This window comes from Balaenoptera physalus (genome assembly GCF_965194825.1).
Source record: "Balaenoptera physalus genome assembly, chromosome: 8".
In the NCBI taxonomy this organism is placed as follows: domain Eukaryota; kingdom Metazoa; phylum Chordata; class Mammalia; order Artiodactyla; family Balaenopteridae; genus Balaenoptera; species Balaenoptera physalus.
In genome coordinates this window covers 9,044,939-9,062,479 of record NC_138887.1, presented here as the reverse complement: position 1 = coordinate 9,062,479, position 17,541 = coordinate 9,044,939, and the positions used below count along the sequence as shown (strand labels likewise).

The 17,541-nt window shown below is 46.7% G+C and overlaps 1 protein-coding gene across 5 annotated transcripts in view; it reads left to right on the top strand.

The window, feature by feature from the left end:
* Positions 1–72: 72 nt before the first annotated feature.
* CCM2 (CCM2 scaffold protein) overlaps positions 73–17,541 on the top strand; it is a 61,785-nt gene continuing 44,316 nt past the window's right edge. For 2 of the 5 annotated variants that reach the window (XM_082471558.1, XM_082471557.1), the window contains exon 1: positions 73–277. Coding sequence is in view for 2 of the 5 variants with exons in the window: in XM_082471561.1 (XP_082327687.1) it covers positions 248–277 (30 nt within the window). In the remaining 3 variants the exon portion in view is untranslated. The remainder of the gene's footprint in view (positions 278–17,541) is intronic. The other 3 variants (XM_082471561.1, XM_082471559.1, XM_082471560.1) reach the window with 2 other exon arrangements.

Genomic DNA, 17,541 nt, shown 5'->3' with positions numbered 1-17,541 from the left:
GAAGGGGCGTGCGCACGCGGGGAGGGGCGTGCTCTCGGGGGCGGGGCCGCGCCCTCGGCCCGGAAGTGCGGGGTGCGGGGTGCGGGGTGCAGGGCGCGGACGGCCCCTGGCGGCCGCGGGCGGAGACTGCGGCCAGGCAAGCGGTGCAGGAGCGGCAGCAGCCGCGGGGCCCGGGCGAGCATGTAGCGGCAGCGGGCGGCGCGGGGCTCCCGGGGCGGGCCGGGCCGCGGGGGCCGCTCGCGGCGACATGGAGGAAGAGGGCAAGAAGGGCAAGAAGGTGAGCCTGCGGGGCGCGTCCTCCCGAAGGCCGGGTGGGGGGCGGGCTGGACCCCAGACCGAGGCAGGCGGAAGGCGGAGGGGCTGGGGTTCGGGGGGTTCGGGGAACACGGGAGGGTCCCTCGGGGCCGCCCGTCGGTCTGCCGGTGCGGGGCGTGGGAAAGTCTGGCTTGGGGAGGTCCGTGGAGGGGAGTTCTGATTTGGGAGGTTCGGCGTGGGGAGGCTAGGCGTGGGGAGGTCCGGGACAGGAGTCTGGTGGGACTCCAGCGTGGAGAGGTCCCGGGCGGGAGTCCGGCGTAGGGAGGCCCGGCAAGGGGAGTTCCGAGGTGGGAGTCCGGCGTGGGGAGGCCCCAGGTTGGAAGTCCGGCGTGGGGAGGCTCGGGGGTGCACACTGTTGGAGGTGAGCGTGGCGGGCAGGCCGGGGCCCCCGGGTGGACGGCGCACGGTCAGGCCCGGGACAGGGTCGCGGGAGTCGGTCTCCGCGCGATGGAGTAGGAGGCGAGCCCCTGGACAATGGGGTTAGGTGGTCCTTTGCCGGCCGGGCGCGCGGGGGAGGAAGGAGCCACGCCTTTCCGCCCCTTCCGGTCAGTGACTCTCCCCCAAACCCAGGCTCTGCACATGGCCTTCCCCGCGGGTCAGTGACCAGGGGCTGCAGAGGAGCTGGACCCCGTTACGGGCCAGAAAGTTTTCCAGGGTTAGCATCTTGAGAAAATGGGGTGTAAGGTTAATGTAGAAACATTTGCTGCTTAGTTGACTTCAATATTGGGGTACCAAGTAAAAGCAAAAACTTCATGGTACAGCCCGTTCACGGTCCGGTCCGGCCGGCGCGGGCTGAGTTTTGCTCTACCTAATACCAGCTGAGTGATTTCAGTGACGTTACATTTGGCAGCTGGATTTAGGACACAGTTCAAGAGGCTCCTTAGTCTTTGTAATTTTTAAAATGTGGCTTTAATTACAAGCTAGAGTAATTGATAAAGAAACTCAACATTTTAAGGAGACAAATAACCATGTGAGATAAGCTATCATTAAAATGTAAAATGGATTTCAATGAAATGTATCTTTTTCAAATACAGGCTTTATAATCGAAGTGTCTTACCTGTTATTTTCGTTTTAATAAATGTGTGTGCACTTTTATGCGCAAGTTTAAAACAGACCTTGATAAATCCTCTGATCTTCTGCTCTTCAGAGCCAGCTGTGTCCTTCAGTTGATGATTACTCATCACAAGGTGTCCCATTTTAAAAAGGTATTTGAAATGAAGTGTAGCCAGGTGGTCTTGGGGGGATTGTGCAGTGCTTCTTCTCTCACTTTCTTTATTCATTGTTTTGTTAGGTTATTAATACACATGTGTAATTTAAGTGCAGTATCAGTTGCAGTTACCTACAAAGATGGTTTAAGTCTGGAAAACAGCCCAAGAAAGTGATTCAGCCTGCAAGCATTAGACCACAGAGGGATGCTGCCCACCACAAAGGGGGAAAGCTGAGTTTAGTGTTTCTACCAAAGCTGGTAGATGCCTTCACAAGAAATGTAGTCAGTTGCATCCTTTCCTGTCACAGATAGGCAGGTGGGCCAGGGCCCTTACAGGAGAAGGCCTGTCACCAGTGCTCTTGGCTGCCAGCATTCTGTAGATTAGCTGGCTCAGTCCTAGCAGAGGACCAATCCTAGCCACACGGTATCTTCCACAATCAGTCCAAATGGTGCCTGCTAAGGAGAGTTATTCCCTTCAAGTGGGTACTAGCCTATCTGATGGGGAAGGATGAGAATGAATTTTTCCCAGAACTTTCAACCAGCTCTGGAAGAAACATTTGAACATTCAGCATATTGAGAGAGACAGAGAAGTGGTAAGACATTCCTGAGCTTTTGGAATAGAACCAGTAAATCTCAAGAATTTTATAGTGGGGGCAATGGAAAGAGTCAGGCATAGAGAAGATTAATACATTTCATTGTCTCTGTTAGAGGAGATAACCAGTTATTACACAGTTGCCTAAGTCAGGAGGTTTGTGTTTTCTGTGTACTCTGCCACTGCCGTATCTCATTTTCCTACAGGCAGGCTAGACAGAGAGCTCTGGGGCATAGATTTCTATCCAGGCCACGACTTAGCACACTTTACGTCTTGCTCTCAGCCAATCACAAGCCAGTAGAACCTTCCTGCTCTGCTCCCCCACTCAATGTGAGGTCACCTCCAACTCAGTCAATTTGACGCTTAAGTTGTTCTCATTATCGTAAATTAACTAGAGCTATCGATTTTAAAACTTATACACAAATTCAAGCTGAAGCAGCGAGTAATGACTTAATAGTTTTATGAAAGTACCATTTGGACATTTAAATTCTCTTTCCAAGTTAGCTTCCTCAAAAAGTGCAGATTTAAGCCTTTAAAAATGTGGATTGATAGGCTTTTCAGGTCTTCAGATGCTTGTCTTGGTGTTCTGTCAAGCAGTTATTCAGGCTTGTTCTAACGTGGCCTATTTCCTCAGGACAGAACTCATCGAGCTGCCAGAGAACCAATAGACCAGAGTGGATTTCATATAACGTGCACAGGTACAGCCCTGTCCTTTCTCAGGCTACCTTGGCACATACGATGAGGGTGACTGGAGCCAGTAATGTCCCGTGGAAGGCGCTGGGTGATGGGGTGTGGGAGGAGTTGATGAGGAGATGGGGAGGTCTGGGGTATGGACGTGTGGACAGAGAAGTCCACTAGCTGCCAGAGGCCTGGGACCTGGGGAGTAGGAATAACCATGGAGGTCACTCTCCTGCCTGAACGTCCCCAGAGTGACTGGTACCTTTCAGGCCACCATTCCTGCTTGGAGGTTTGGAGAATGAGGCTTCCTCCTTACAGAGCAGACCCAAGTTCCATGCATTTTGATACTCTACTGTTAGGATGTAATTCCTTTTCGTAGGAAGCTTAGGTGTACACTTGAGTTGGATTATGTGCATTTTTCTAAAAACACTTGACTCAGATGCGGATCACAGCCTTTGGGAAGACACAGTTGTGGGAAGTCACCCTTGGCCCTCAACCTTGTTCAGGTCCCGGTTTCTGCTGCTTCTGCTGCTGTCGGGGCATAGGTCGCACCACAGGTAGCCATGATTTCAGCCTGAACAAAGTTAAATAGTTTTACATTGGTCTATTTTATTTGTATTCTTTAAATGAAAAAAAACAAAGGTTATAAAGCACCCTAGAAATGTAGGACTTGGTGTAAATGATAATGAGGCATTATTATTAATTTTGTTGGGTGTAATATTTGTAATGTTTTGTCAAGTTCTGATCTGATAGACATATACACTGGGGTATTTATAGGTGAAATAATATGATTTCGGAGATTTGCTTTACTCAGAATAGAAAAAAAAAAGAGGGGAGATAGCTGAATGCTTTGGCAGTGGTTATTCATTATTCGTTATTCTGCTTACTTTTGTGAATTGTTGAAGTTTCCATAAGAAAAGTGGGGAGAAAAAAATTCCTCTAGGTTTTGGGTCCCCAGTTATCAGCTCATGTACTTGCCAAATCATCCCTTAGCTAGTGTCTGTGAGGAAGTGGGAGTTTGAGCTAGACCAGCCCTCAGGCAGCCATACCTTCTCTACAGGTATGTGTGCATATGTGTAAGTATTTGTATAGCTGAAATGAAAGTTTAAAGAAACGATTATTACTACAAGCGGTGCACTCTGATTTTCTTATTCAGTTCTTTTTTTTGGTTTTTTTTTTAAACTGCTGGTCATGACCTACTAAATTGCTTTTATAACTATATTGATTCTATAGGTGTCACAGCCATAATATGGGTTAACAAAGTGAATTTAGGCCCCTATACCTTGTTTTCTTTCCTCTCGGATAGTTGTCACAGTGATTCTTTGGTGGCAGTGTTGCACCCTGGGGTGAGGAGGCCGGAAGACCACTGCAGGAGGTATCTGGTGGAGACCAGACGTCAGGCCGTCAGTAGATGAGTCCAGAATAACTGGCAAACATGAGGCTTATTCCTCTTCTGGTTTGGAGAATTACCATTTACATAGTATCATGTATTTATTAATTTTATGCATTAGGAACTGTAAATTCCCTGGTCTTCTTCAGTCAGATTGGTAACCCACTGATCATGATAATTTAGGTTCAGAAAGCACATTAGAATCTTCTAGTACTTTTGTATTTCTGCTCTGAGCATCATTTGAGAGGAAGACATTTTTATGACCAATAGTACTGCAATAAGGGGCTGCTCTGGAATGGGAAGGGCTGTCAGCGTTCTGCCCTATGAGGTCAAGGACAAGTGCCTTCTGTACCCAGTAGGTTTGGTCACTGCAGTTACTGTTAGTCTTTTATTTCTTCATTTCTGTCAGCTGTAATAACCCACCTGCTCCATCCTCATCACCACTCTGTGGTGTGATGCAGTTAAGTACTGTAGATTTAGCTGATTGGTGTGAAATCATCCTATTTATTTATTTGGGTGCCTATTACATGCTTAGTGCAGTGAGAAGGGCTGAGGCCGTCTCATTTTACTTGGAGAGTAAGCTGCTCACACCATGTTAGAGGATGAGACGGGGCCAGTGCCCTCACATCAGGAGAGACAGGTAGGCATCAGCTCATTCCACCCGGGAGACCATGCATGTGATGTACAGAAGCAGGCAAGGTGGGGACTGAGGCCCTGAAGTGCTGGGAGGGCATGGAGCCCAGGGTGTGTGTGTGTGGAGGGTTGGTTTTGGTCCCGGGTGCAGCTGAAGCCATTGGAGGTTGTCATTCATTGCTTTAAGAACTGTTCATTGGCACTGACTGTGCGCCAGGTGCAGATGCTGGGGAGACAGATGAGGTCTGTGGCCACAGAGCTTGAAGCGGAGCTCAGAGGACAGGCGAGGATGGATCTTAGGAAGTGTGATTTGATAAGAGTGAATAAGGAAACCTTTTTGTTATGAAGACATCAAGTACAAGTGTAGAGAAAATCTTCTAATGCAGATTCAAATGCCACAATGTCAGATAACGTCAATGCATGGGCAGGTTGTTTCAGGTACACTTTTTCCTCATTCACCCCTGCTCCCCAGGTGTTATGGGCTGAACTATGCCCCGCGCCCCCAACTCATATGTTGAAGCCCTGACCCCCCCAGCACCTCAGAATGGGTCTGCATTTGGAGATAGGGCGTTTAAAGAGGTGATTAAGGATAAGTGAGGTTGGGCTTCTCTGGTGACGCAGTGGTTAAGAATCCGCCTGCCAATGCAAGGGACACGGGTTCGAGCCCTGGCCCGGGAAGATCCCACATGCTGCAGAGCAACCAAGCCCGTGTGCCACAACTACTGAGCCTGCGCGCCACAACTACTGAGCCCGCATGTCACAACTACTGAAGCCCGCGTGCCTAGAGCCCGTGCTCCACAACAAGAGAAGCCACTGCAATGAGAAGCCTGTGCACTGCAACAAAGAGTAGCCCCCCGCTCGCTGCAACTAGAGAAAGCCTGCATGCAGCAACGAAGACCCGACACAGCCAAAAATAAATAAATAAATAAATTTATTTAAAAAAAAAAAAGGGTAAGTGAGGTCACTAGGGTGGGCCCTAATCCCATATGACTGATGTCCTTATAAGAAGAGGAAATTTGGACAAAGAGACACCGGGGATGTGCATCCAGTAGAAAGATGATGTGAAGATCAGGGAGAAGATGGCTGTTTCCAAACTGAGGAAGCGGCCTCGGGAGAAGCCAGCCGTGCTGACCCCTTTGTCTCGGACACCCAGCCTCCGGGACTGGGAGAGAATAAATAACTGTTGTTGAAGCTGCCAGGTCTGTGGTGCTTTGTTCAGGCAGACTAAGACAGTGGGTTATTTTGAAGCATACCCTAGACATCATGCTGATGTGACAAGAGTCTAGTGCAGTCGGTCCTCTGCTAGGACTGGTTCGGTGGGACCTGGTCTCATTCTAGCCTGGAGGTTCTGAGGACCTGGTCTCCACTGTCGCCTTAGACATGGACGAGCTACTCAGAGTGGCGGGACCACCTGCATGTGCTCTGTGTGGGCCGCAAACCGCACACTCACTGTGGTCATGTGACCTAGGGTCTGTAGCAGGGGATTGGGCAGAGCCACATCTGCCCAGCCTCCGTGCCATTGTCCTGCCCGTGTTCTTTGTGGGCACTTTCACTGCTCCGTTCGCTCTTTCTTATTCCTCAGTCCAAGGCCAGTGGCCGTTCTTCAAATGAGACGCTCGTGTTAATGGTTATGCAGTTGCGACAGAGTTTAGATTTGGATTTGTCGATTTAGTAGAAATAAAAAGGACATTTTTTCTTAGCTGTGTGCTGGTGCCAAAAATGTTACAGGTTTTCCTTCGAAGTGTGCCTGAACAGTAGCAGTTTTCTGCTGGATTGCATTAAGAATTGGGGCATTTAATCACAGGCATTAGATGTGTTCAGTGCCATGAAAAGAAATCCTCTTTAATGAGTGCAGTAGGAAGTTGGAATTTGGGCTTTTGTTCGAGGCTTAGGATGGCGAACTGCAGTGTGTATCTTGTAACCCAGGAGGTGGAAAGAATAGTTGAATTCTGAAAGTGAGAAAAATGGTCAGTCTGACCCTGTTGTGTTACCTGGTGTGGGAGATGCTGGCTCACCTGTGTTGTTACTTGTGACTCTGAGAAGCAGAAACTTTTATTTATTTGAATCTTTATTATTCATTCTATAGTTTGAAATGACATGCAGTTTTTCCCCCAGATCTCTAATATGCTTCCTGTGTGTCGTTACCATTAACTCTACAGTCAGGTGTGGTTTAGAATATTCCATTTTCCCCTTGCCGTTTACACGGTGGGGATACAGTTTTATTAATTTAAGGCCTTGGACAGACCTACGTGTCAGGTATGTTATCCTACTTGTCAATGTCAGGAAATGTACTGGGTCTGACTGTGTCTAAGTGTTTTATTACTGCCGGTAGAGGTGTCGCTCTAAATAGCTCTTACATTTTATGTTCTGAAATATGCACAGTAGCTGAAGCAGACCTGCCCATGGTACATCCGATGTCAGCCCTATTTCAGGCTCTGTTCTAAGCCTCCACATAGAACATGTGCATCTTCAGCGCCACTTCTCGGAAGAGGAGTCTACAGCCACAATCTGCTTCCTCTGCCCCCCACGCCCCAAGCATTTTATTATGAAAAGTTTTGAATACACCAAAGTTGGAAGAATTTTATGGCAAATACCCATATACCCACTGCCTAGATTCTACCATTAACGTTTGGTATATTTGTTTTATCTCATGTCTACCCATCTCTTCATCCTTCTACCTATCCATCGACCCATTTTATTTTTCTGATGCATTTCAAAGTAAATTGCAGACATCAGTTCACTTTGATCTAAACACATCAGCATGTGTATCATTAACTAGAGTTCAGTATTTGTTTACAATTTTCTTTCGCTGTAAAATTTATGGTGAAATGGACACATCTTAAATGTACATTAGCTAAATTTTGACAAAAGCATACACCTGTGTAACCCAAACCCCCCCTGCCAAGAAATAGACCATAACCCTCAATCAGAAAGTTCCCTTCCTACCTCTTAGGAAGTCCCTTTCCCAGGCAACCATTGCTCTGTATTTCCACTATAGATTATTGCTGTTTGGATTAATTTCCAGTATACATTAGTGCTGTCTGAATTAGCTTTATCTGCTCTAGAACTTGATACAAATGGATTCATACAATATACTTGTGTGCAAGAACCTCTTTACTCAGAATAATGTTTTTGAGATTCATCCATAATGTTGTGTGTATCAGTTATCGCTGAGTAGTAGTCTATGGTACGTATATACCACAATTTGTTTATCCGTCACCTGTTGTCGGACATTTGGGTTCTTTTTAGTTTTGTATTATAATGAAAAGCTGCTGTGAACATCTGTGAATGACCCATTGTGTGGACATATGTTATCATTTCTTTTGGACAATAGCTAGTAATGGAATTGCCCAGTTATATAGGAACTATATATTTAACTTTGTAAAACACTGCCAAACTGTTTCCTACTGAATTTTTGTATGCTAATTCTGTCAGTTATTGAGAAGGGGGGTGTTAAAGTCTCCAGTTATTGTTTTAGGTTTGCTTGTTTCTCCCTGTAGTTCAGTTCATTTTGGCTTCGTGTATTTTTTTTTAATAAATTTATTTATTTTTAAAATTTATTTTTGGCTGCGTTGGGTCTTTGTTGCTGCGCGCGGGCTTTCTCTAGTTGTGTTGAGTGGGGGCTGCTCTTCGTTCCGGTGCGTGGGCTTCTCACTGCGGTGGCTTCTCTTGTTGCGGAGCACGGGCTCTAGGCTTGCGGGCTTCAGTAGTTGTGGCTCGCGGGCTCTAGAGCGCAGGCTCAGTAGTTGTGGTACGTGGGCTCAGTAGTTGTGGCTCGCGGGCTCTAGAGCGCAGGCTCAGTAGTCGTGGTGCATGGGCTTGGTTGCTCCGCGGCATGTGGGATCTTCCCGGACCTGGTCTCGAACCCATGTCCCATGCACTGGCAGGCGGATTCTTAACCACTGTGCCACCAGGGAAGCACCCCAGTACTCTCTGAGTTCTTGCTTACGTTTGCCACAACAAGATGCTCCAGGTTCATCTGATACTTTCTTGTCCAGCCCTGAGCTTGACATTTGTCCAAGGAGCATTGGTTGCCCTCGGTGGAAATGATATTTAGAAACCAAGATCTGGTCAGTAGATGTGCTTATTGCTACTGGGGTGTTATTACTTCTAGATCCTAGAGTTCATAACCCTGATTTGTGAGAAAGTTATTCTGATACAATCTACTCTTCTCTTTTGCAAATAGGAACCTCTTCGGTGTTATTTTTTCTTGACAATATTTTCTGGAGCTCTTTCATTATGGGTATGTAGTTTCTTTATTCTTTTTTAGAGCTGAATGGCATTTTCTCCTGTGGATTAATATAATTCATTTAAACAGTAGCCTGTTTATGGACTTTTAGGTTGTCATTTTGCTCTAACAAAAAATGCAGATATTAGCTTTCTACCAACCTTTCACATGTGCATAAATGTATTTATAGGATTATTTCCTGAAAATGCAATTATCAGGAAAGCATATGTACATTTGTAATTTTATAGATATTGACACATTGTTCCCCATAGTGATTGTTCCAGTTTTTCTTCTTCTTCATTTTTTAAAAAAATATGTTTGTTTATTTGGCTGCTCCAGGTCTTAGTTGTGGCATGCAGGATCTTTAGTTGCGGCATGCGAACTCTTAGTTGTGGCATGTGGGATGTAGTTCCCTGACCAGGGATTGAACCCAGGCCCCCTGCATTGGGAGTGCGGAGTCTTAGACACCAGACCACTAGGGAAGTTCCTAGTTTTTACTCTTAACAGCAATTTATGATGAGAGTGCTTGTTTTTTAATATCTTTGCCCACATGGCATATTTCCAAGCTGTTGAATATTTGCCACGCTGGTGGATGAAAATGGCATTTGCTAATAATTTTGGATTTTATTTTCCAAAGTGCACTTAAAAGTTGGTTTTTTAATTAATTAATTAATTTATTTATTTTTGGCTGCGTTGGGTCTTTGTTGCTGTGCGCGGGCTTTCTCTAGTTGTGGAGAGCGGGGGCTACTCTTTGTTGCAGTGCGCCGGCTTCTCATTGTCGTGGCTTCTCTTGTTGCAGAGCATGGGCTCTAGGCATGCAGGCTTCAGTAGTTGTGGCACACGGGCTTAGTTGCTCTGCGGCATGTGGGATCTTCCCGGACCCTGGCTCGAACCCGTGTGCCCTGCATTGGCAGGTGGATTCTTAACCACTGCACCACCAGGGAAGTCCTGGTGCTTTCTGTTGGTTTTATTTATTTCCTTATCCATTTTCTTTGATCCCCAGTCCTCACTCCTCTTTCATGCCCCTCCTTCATTGGCAACCATCGTTACCTATTTGATGCAGGTCCTTTTGTTTATGTGCCCTTGTAAAATGTTTTTTATTATTATTATTATTATTATTATTATTATTATTATTTTTAAATGTTTATTATTTTGATGTGTGTTTTTAAGAATCTTTTCAGTTTGAAATAGTTTCAAACTTAAGAAAAATTGCAAAACTGGCCCAGGAACTCCCACTAATTCCTTAGCAGAATTAGCGCTGAGGTGGTGGCCTCTGTGGAGACGGAGTTGCATGTGCACTGCCCGTCCCTTACGCTCAGCAGGTGCTCGGTGTCCGTGTACGCATCTCCTGTGTTGCTTCCATCACATTCCTGACTACGTGCTCACCAGGGATGCGGATAGGTTTCCAAAGCCCGTCCTCTTGGCTGCACCAGTCTCTTCTGGTCGCCCATCACCGGGGGGTCAGGCTCTAGTGGAGATGCTCGTTGGCTTTGCCCATGGCAGCGCCTCCTTTGTGGGTGCTTACGTGGGCTCCATGAAGATTCGACGCACGGATAGGTTGTCACACCTGTCCTGCAGCAGGGAACCTGGATGTTTGCCCCTTGGTCAGTGTGTCCAGTGCGTTGGACTGTGGGACACTCACGCTCAGTCACGCAGGCAGCTGCAGCCATCCGTGGGTCATGCACCTCAGAAGTGAGGCAGGCTTCACCATCCGTGCCCTGGGTCCAGTCTGGTGGGCGAGGCTCTACCTGAGTCAGCAGTGTGGGTAAGGTAGTGGACCTTGCTTCCTCTGGGGCCAGACCACGTGCAGCCTCCTGTTTATGGAAGTGCGTGGGTTTTACCTTTAAGTGGAGGTGTTCTTTCTGTTGGGCATTTCTGGGGCGGGTCTCGCCTTACGAGAATGCAGTTGGGAGAGAACTTGTTCGACTTGTGGTCGTGCTGTCATCGTTTTTTCCTTCAGTGAGTGTGCCTCCCCCTCATCGCATTCCCACCTTGGGTGCTTCTGTCCTCATAGGAGAAACGCCTTCTGTATCCCAAGGGGCCATCAGGGATTGGCATCCTCTCTGTCAGTGGCTGTGGGGTCAGAGTGTGACGTGCTGTCCGTGATGCTGTCCAGATGGCCCACAGGTGACCCGGGGAAGCCAGGCCTTGGACTTGGCTCTCCTCATGACCTGCCCCTTTAGACAGAGGTGGGCGGGTGGCACGTAACCCTCGCAGGTGGTTCTCTCTGGGAGCCATCAGTCTGCTACGACTCCCACAAGAATGAAGTCCCACCATCACTCGGCACGTGCTGGCTGGGCAGCCGATGGAGAGTTCAGGCAGTAAAGGTCTGCTGTTCACTTTGCCAGGTGTAGGCAGACTGACTTGTTTTCTTCCCAGAGGGCACAGCTTTCTTTCAGAAGGCACTAGCGGTGTCTGAGGTGGCACATGGGGAGCCATCAGTGGCAGCAACACATTCAGGCCCGGTTGCCATGCCAGGTGGTATGGGGACAGCGGCCCTGCTGTTCGAGGGCTCCATGCACCAGTGGCTCCTATTACCCTGACTGGGTGGAACCTCGGGCCCAGACATGGGTTCAGTAGTGCGTCTTGGCCCCTTTAGGGGTGCCAGCAACTCTTGCCGTGCATTTGGCAAGGCTTGCCATGCAGGGTCACCTACACCAGCCTCCAGGCCCTCCCATCGGTGCCTCTGTAGCTTCTCTCCCATTTACACGGGCCGATGAAAACAGCTAGCGCAGCTCAAATGCAGAAACCACAGTCAGTGTTCAAGTCAACAACACAGGAATATGTGGGGCCTGGGGGTCCTCGTCCTCCTCCCCACGTACCCCAGCCCCCCAGTTCCCGCACCCCAGGCAGGGCTCTTGTATCGGTTGCTGTCTCCTCCCGCCCAGTTGCTCTACAGCCCCTCCAGCCAGCTTGGCTTTTCCCTTTGTCCTGTTGGAACACCAGCGTATAATAGAAGATCCTGTTTACGATTACAAGTACATACTTTAGGGTTGAAATGGACAGAAACATCCAAAATCTCTATAAGAAAAACTCCTGAAACACATAAACATGGACTTGAAGAAGTGGAAGACACCTGTGTTCCGGTGGGATAGTGGCATCATGACTGTGTCTGCTCTCCCTGAATTAATTTTTAATGTGATCCCAATAACAATACCGTCGGGCTTTTTAATGGAACGAGACCACTTGACTTAAAGCTCATTTTTTGTTACGAACAAGCAAGAACAGTCTCTGAAGAAGAAGAACAATGAGGGAATAGCCCCAGATTGGGTCGTGCTGTCTCGCCCCCGATTGAAGCTGTGGGGTTGTCCTGGGATAAGCTGCAGGAACAGAGGAGAAAATACAGAAACAGACCGCCCTCCATGGGGAAACTTGAATGCCCAGTAAACTGGTGTTTCATAGCAGTGGGGACATCTGAGTAATGGGTGATATTGGGGTAACCGGACAAACGTGTGGAAAAGGATGAGATCAGATCCATCCTTCCTAGTGTACACAAGGGTGAACAACAGGTGGTTCAGAGGTTTAAATAAAAGCAAAAATAATTAAGCCATAGAGGTACTAGGCAAAAACATGGGTGAATTCTTCAATGATCTGGGAGATGAGGAAACTTTTTTTTTGGCTGCATCGCATGGTTTGTGGGATCTTAGTTTCCTGACCCGGGATCAAACCCTGGCCCTCAGCAGTGAAAGCGTGGAGTTTTAATCACTGGACTGCCAGGGAATTCCCGAGGAAACTTTCTTAACTATTATTGAGAATTCAGAGCAAGGAGGGGAAAGACCAGATCTGATGACATAAACATAAGCAAAGTAAAAAGACAACAAATCGAGAAAAAATATTTACAACTTATAAAACAAAAAGTAAATATCCCATATATAATGTGCTTCTAAAAATAGGGAAAACAAAGGCTGAGGACCTGAGAGGAAAAAACAAGTCAAGAGATGGGAACAGACAGTTCACTGAAAAAGAAACTCAAATGGCTTTTAAATGTGTGAAAAGGCAACTCAGACTCTTGCATAATAAGAGAAATGCAAATTAAGAGCACACTGAGCTACCTTTTCTCACCTTTCAGGCCAGCAGACATCCCTACTTGGTCAGGCATGAGGAACCGGCCAGCATAGCTCCTGACAGGGCATAAGGGGCTATGCCTGGCTGAACTCTGGTGCCGTGACTGACCCAGCATCCCACTTCCATGAAACCTCCCCCAAGGAAACATTGGCAAAAACACGAGGCAGTTTGTGCACCAGGCTGTTCATTTTGGCCTCATTCCATCCCTGGGGTGCAGGCTCGCTAAACCGTGCTGCAACCTCACAGCGGGCCGGGGTGGGAGGGTGCAGCGTGGAGCCCTATCTTAGATGATTATCTAGAGGGGAGGGGCTGACCTCTCAGCATGGGCCTTGTGAGTTTGGACCATGTAACGATTTACAGGATTACAATTGAATCCAAACATTAAAAAAAAAAAAATTACTTAAAAAAATCAAAAGCAAAGTATTAATAAAAATGGGAAAAACAAACAAAAGACGTAACCCCACAGAAAAGAGTTATTTCAAGTAATTAAATCATAGAAATTCGACAGCAGGCTGGCAGTGGGACATGCACTAAGGACAAGAAAAGCAACAAAGAAACTTTAAGCAAATTGTTTTCAGTAAGCATTTTATTAGTAATAATACTGGTATTATTGCCACTGTTACATGTGTTTTAGGATAAAGCGGAACTATAGTTACATTAACAGCATTACACACTGGCTTTCACCATAGGAGGAGTGGGTGGGTGCAGATAATACCAAAGAATGTGATCAATAACCCTGTAATCCTACTTTGGATTGGAAATATCACTGTGAATTCATGATGTTTTTCTCTTAAACACAAATTGCTTATTTCCTCACTCTCTCTGGTGCCAAGTCCCAGGCGCAGTGAACGCCCTCGGTGAGTGGTAGTGGGCCTGAAACAGCACTTTCCTCTAGAAGCAGCAGTGGCCAATTCCAGGTCTGAGGAGCCCTCAGCAGCTGCCAGGGTCCACTTTGAAGAGGCCGCCGCTGGCTGGGGCGGGACAATTGGATCGTCCATAAGATGATGACTAATGGATTGTTTAGCTCCGGCGATTCCAAGGAAGCAGCATTGCTGAAGAGAAAGGGTGATGCATTTAACTTGACTTTTCTGAATGATCTGTACCTCAGGGTGACCACATAGTCGAGGAGGGAAAAGGTCTCTTTATGTAAATGTTTCCACTAATAAATGATGAAGGAATTGTGGAACCAGACTGTTGAAAAATATCATATCCAACTATGAGACAAAGGGGCCAGGCCGTAGCCATCAGTGGCAGATCACTGCCCAATATTAAGTGCCCCCTGATGGAAGCATTCTTGAAAAAACATCACACTTGAGTTAAGTAAAGCCTCACGATGTAACCACCGGTCTACAAGAAATACAGGGGCTGAGAAGCATCCTCAAAGTTCTGACAGAGATAATATCCTGCAGGAGCCAGAAAGTGGGATATTTTACAGGATGACCTGCCCTGGCTATTTAACAAATGCATCAAGAGACTTAAGAATTGTGTCGGCTCAGGGCAGTCTATCGATGGACCTGATTTGCATCTTGATTTGAACAAACTATTAAAAAAAAAATGTGAGTCTATTGGTGAAAAATTTGAACACCAGTTGGATAGTTGAAGATTTAAAAAAATTCCTGTCAAGTTTTAAAGCAAAATAATGCCACTGTGGCTGTTTTTTAATTTATATTATTATTTTTTAATTTTTTATAAATTTATTTATTTATTTTTGGCTGCATGGGGTCTTTGTTGCTGCACGCGGGCTTTCTCTAGTTGTGGCGAGCGGGGGCTACTTTTCGTTGCGGTGCACGGGCTTCTCATTGCGGTGACTTCTCTTGTTGCGGAGCACGGGCTCTAGGCGTGCAGGCTTCGGTAGTTGTGGCACGTGGGCTCAGTAGTTGTGGCTCGCGGGCTCTAGAGCACAGGCTCAGTAGTTGTGGTGCGTGGGCTTAGTTGCTCTGCGGCATGTGGGATCTTCCCGGACCAGGCCTCGAACCCGTGTCTCCTGCATTGGCAAGCGGATTCTTAACCACTGTGCCACCAGGGAAGCCCCATGGCTGTTTTTTAAAAGAGGCCTTATTTTGTGGAGAAAAATGTAGCTTTTTGCCACGGCATCTGTATTTCTGAAGGAGACTGTGTCAAGCATTGAGGTCAAATGGAGACTGTCAGTCTGTACTCTGTCCCGTGTTCAGAATCAGGCCACATACTAGTACGGTTCACATTGGGATCATTGGTGTGTCTGGTTTTTTTTTTTTTAAACTTTTTGTTTTCTAGAGTTTCTAATAAATTCCTTTTCTTTTTTCTTTCAAAAGTCATATATTTTTATCATCAAGAACTTCTAGGGTTTTAATCATATAATTTTATGTAATGGAATCTCCTGACATTTTCCTTTGGGACTCTGTCCTGTATCGTTTTAATTTGAACCAGTTGCTTTGCTGGCTCGGTGCATGATTGTCATCCTGGGATTTCTTTAATTGCAGTCCTGCATGAGTTCCACTGTTTCCTAGACTCCAGCTCTTTTTCTGTCTCACACCCTTTTTTCTTTTTTCTTTTTTTTTTTTGCTGGTAGCACATCCTCTAGTATATTTTTCAAAAAGGGTTTAGGGTATAAAAATTCCAAGGCACTGCAAATATGAAAATAACTTTGCCTAAACTTCATGGACAGTTTGGCTTTATATTAACTTCCAGGTTCAAAATCATTTGCCATCAGAACTTTAGAGGGATTACTGTGTTCCCTGCTGGCACGAAACACCTGTTGCTGCTCTGATCCTCGTTCCTTTTCAGGAAACGTTTTCATTTTTCCTTATTGGAAACCTTTAGCTATCCTCTTGAAGTCCTGCAGTTTTACAAGGATGGGTTTAAGTGTCTCTTTTCCAGTCAGCCTTCTTGGTGCCAGGCCTTTTCTGTCTGTAGAGCCGAGTCCTTCATCGGCGTCCTCCTTGCTCTGCGTGTCCTTGTCTCCTCCAAGGTCACCAAGTGACTTTATGGATCTGGCTGCTATGCCCTTTGATTTTTCTCATATTTTCTTTTCTCCCTTCCTTCCTTCCTTCCTTCCTACCTTCCTTCCTTCCTTCCTTCCTTCCTTCCTTCCTCCTCCCTTCCTTCCTTCCTTCCTTCCTTCCTTCCTTCCTTCCTTCCTCCTGCCTCCCTCCCTCCCTCCCTTCTTTCCTTTATTGGGTCTTTGTTGCTGGGCGCGGGCTTTCTCTAGTTGCGGCGAGCGGGGTCTACTCTTCGTTGCGGTGCACGGGCTTCTCATTGCGGTGGCTTCTCTTGTTGCGGAGCACGGGCTCTAGGCACGCGGGCTTCAGTAGTTGTGGCTCGCGGGCTCTAGAGTACAGGCTCAGTAGTTGTGGCTCACGGGCTTAGTTGCTCCGTGGCACGTGGGATCTTCCCGGACCAGGGCTCGAACCCGTGTCCCCTGCATTGGCAGGCAGATTCTTTTTTATTTATTTATTTATTTATTTATTTATTTATTTATTTATTTGGCTGTGTTGGGTCTTCGTTTCTGTGCGAGGGCTTCCTCTAGTTGCGGCGAGTGGGGGCCACTCTTCATCGCGGTGTGCGGGCCTCTCACTATCGCGGCCTCTCTTGTTGCGGAGCACAGGTTCCAGACGCGTAGGCTCAGTAGTTGTGGTTCACGGGCCTAGTTGCTCCGCGGCATGTGGGATCTTCCTAGACCAGGGCTCGAACCCGTGTCCCCTGCATTAGCAGGCAGATTCTCAACCACTGCGCCACCAGGGAAGCCCTGGCAGGCAGATTCTTAACCACTGCACCACCAGGGAAGTCCCAATATTTTCTTATTTTTCATCTTTCGCTTTATATTCTAGGATAGAGTTGGCAAGCTTTTCATGTAAAGGACCAGATAGTAAATGTTTTAGGCTTTATGGGCCAAGAGGTAACATTGAGGGTTTTAAGTAGGTATCACATCAGAAGAGAGAAAACAAATTTCCACATTTTCATTGATGAAATTCAAAGTATGATAATCACTGAGTACAAATTTTTTGTGACTCAATCCTAATAGGAATGGAATTCTTTTGGGGGGGCTAACATTTTGCTTAATTGGGGTTCAGAGTTAGTGCTCTCGATCATCAAGTTGATTGGAATGTTCATTTGTAAAAGTGCCACCGTATTCCAGGTCACCAATTTGGCTTTCAGTTACACTCATTTTATTATTCAGCCCTTCTGTTGAACTCTTTTATTTTGGCGATCATATATGTAATTTCTTAGATACTTTTCTTGTTTGCTCTGTCTGTCTCTGTCTCTCTCTCTTGGCTGTATTTATGGATGCTGTTCTCCTCAAATGCCTCTAAACCCTCTAGAATTTAAGACCCCATCCAGTCTCTCCTTTGCCCCCTGTGCTCCCTGCCCTTCCTCTTCCATGCTGACCCTGGTGATCGTTGTATCTGTGAAAGCAGGACAGGTTGACTTGTATGTGCAGCTGGTGGGCTTCCTTT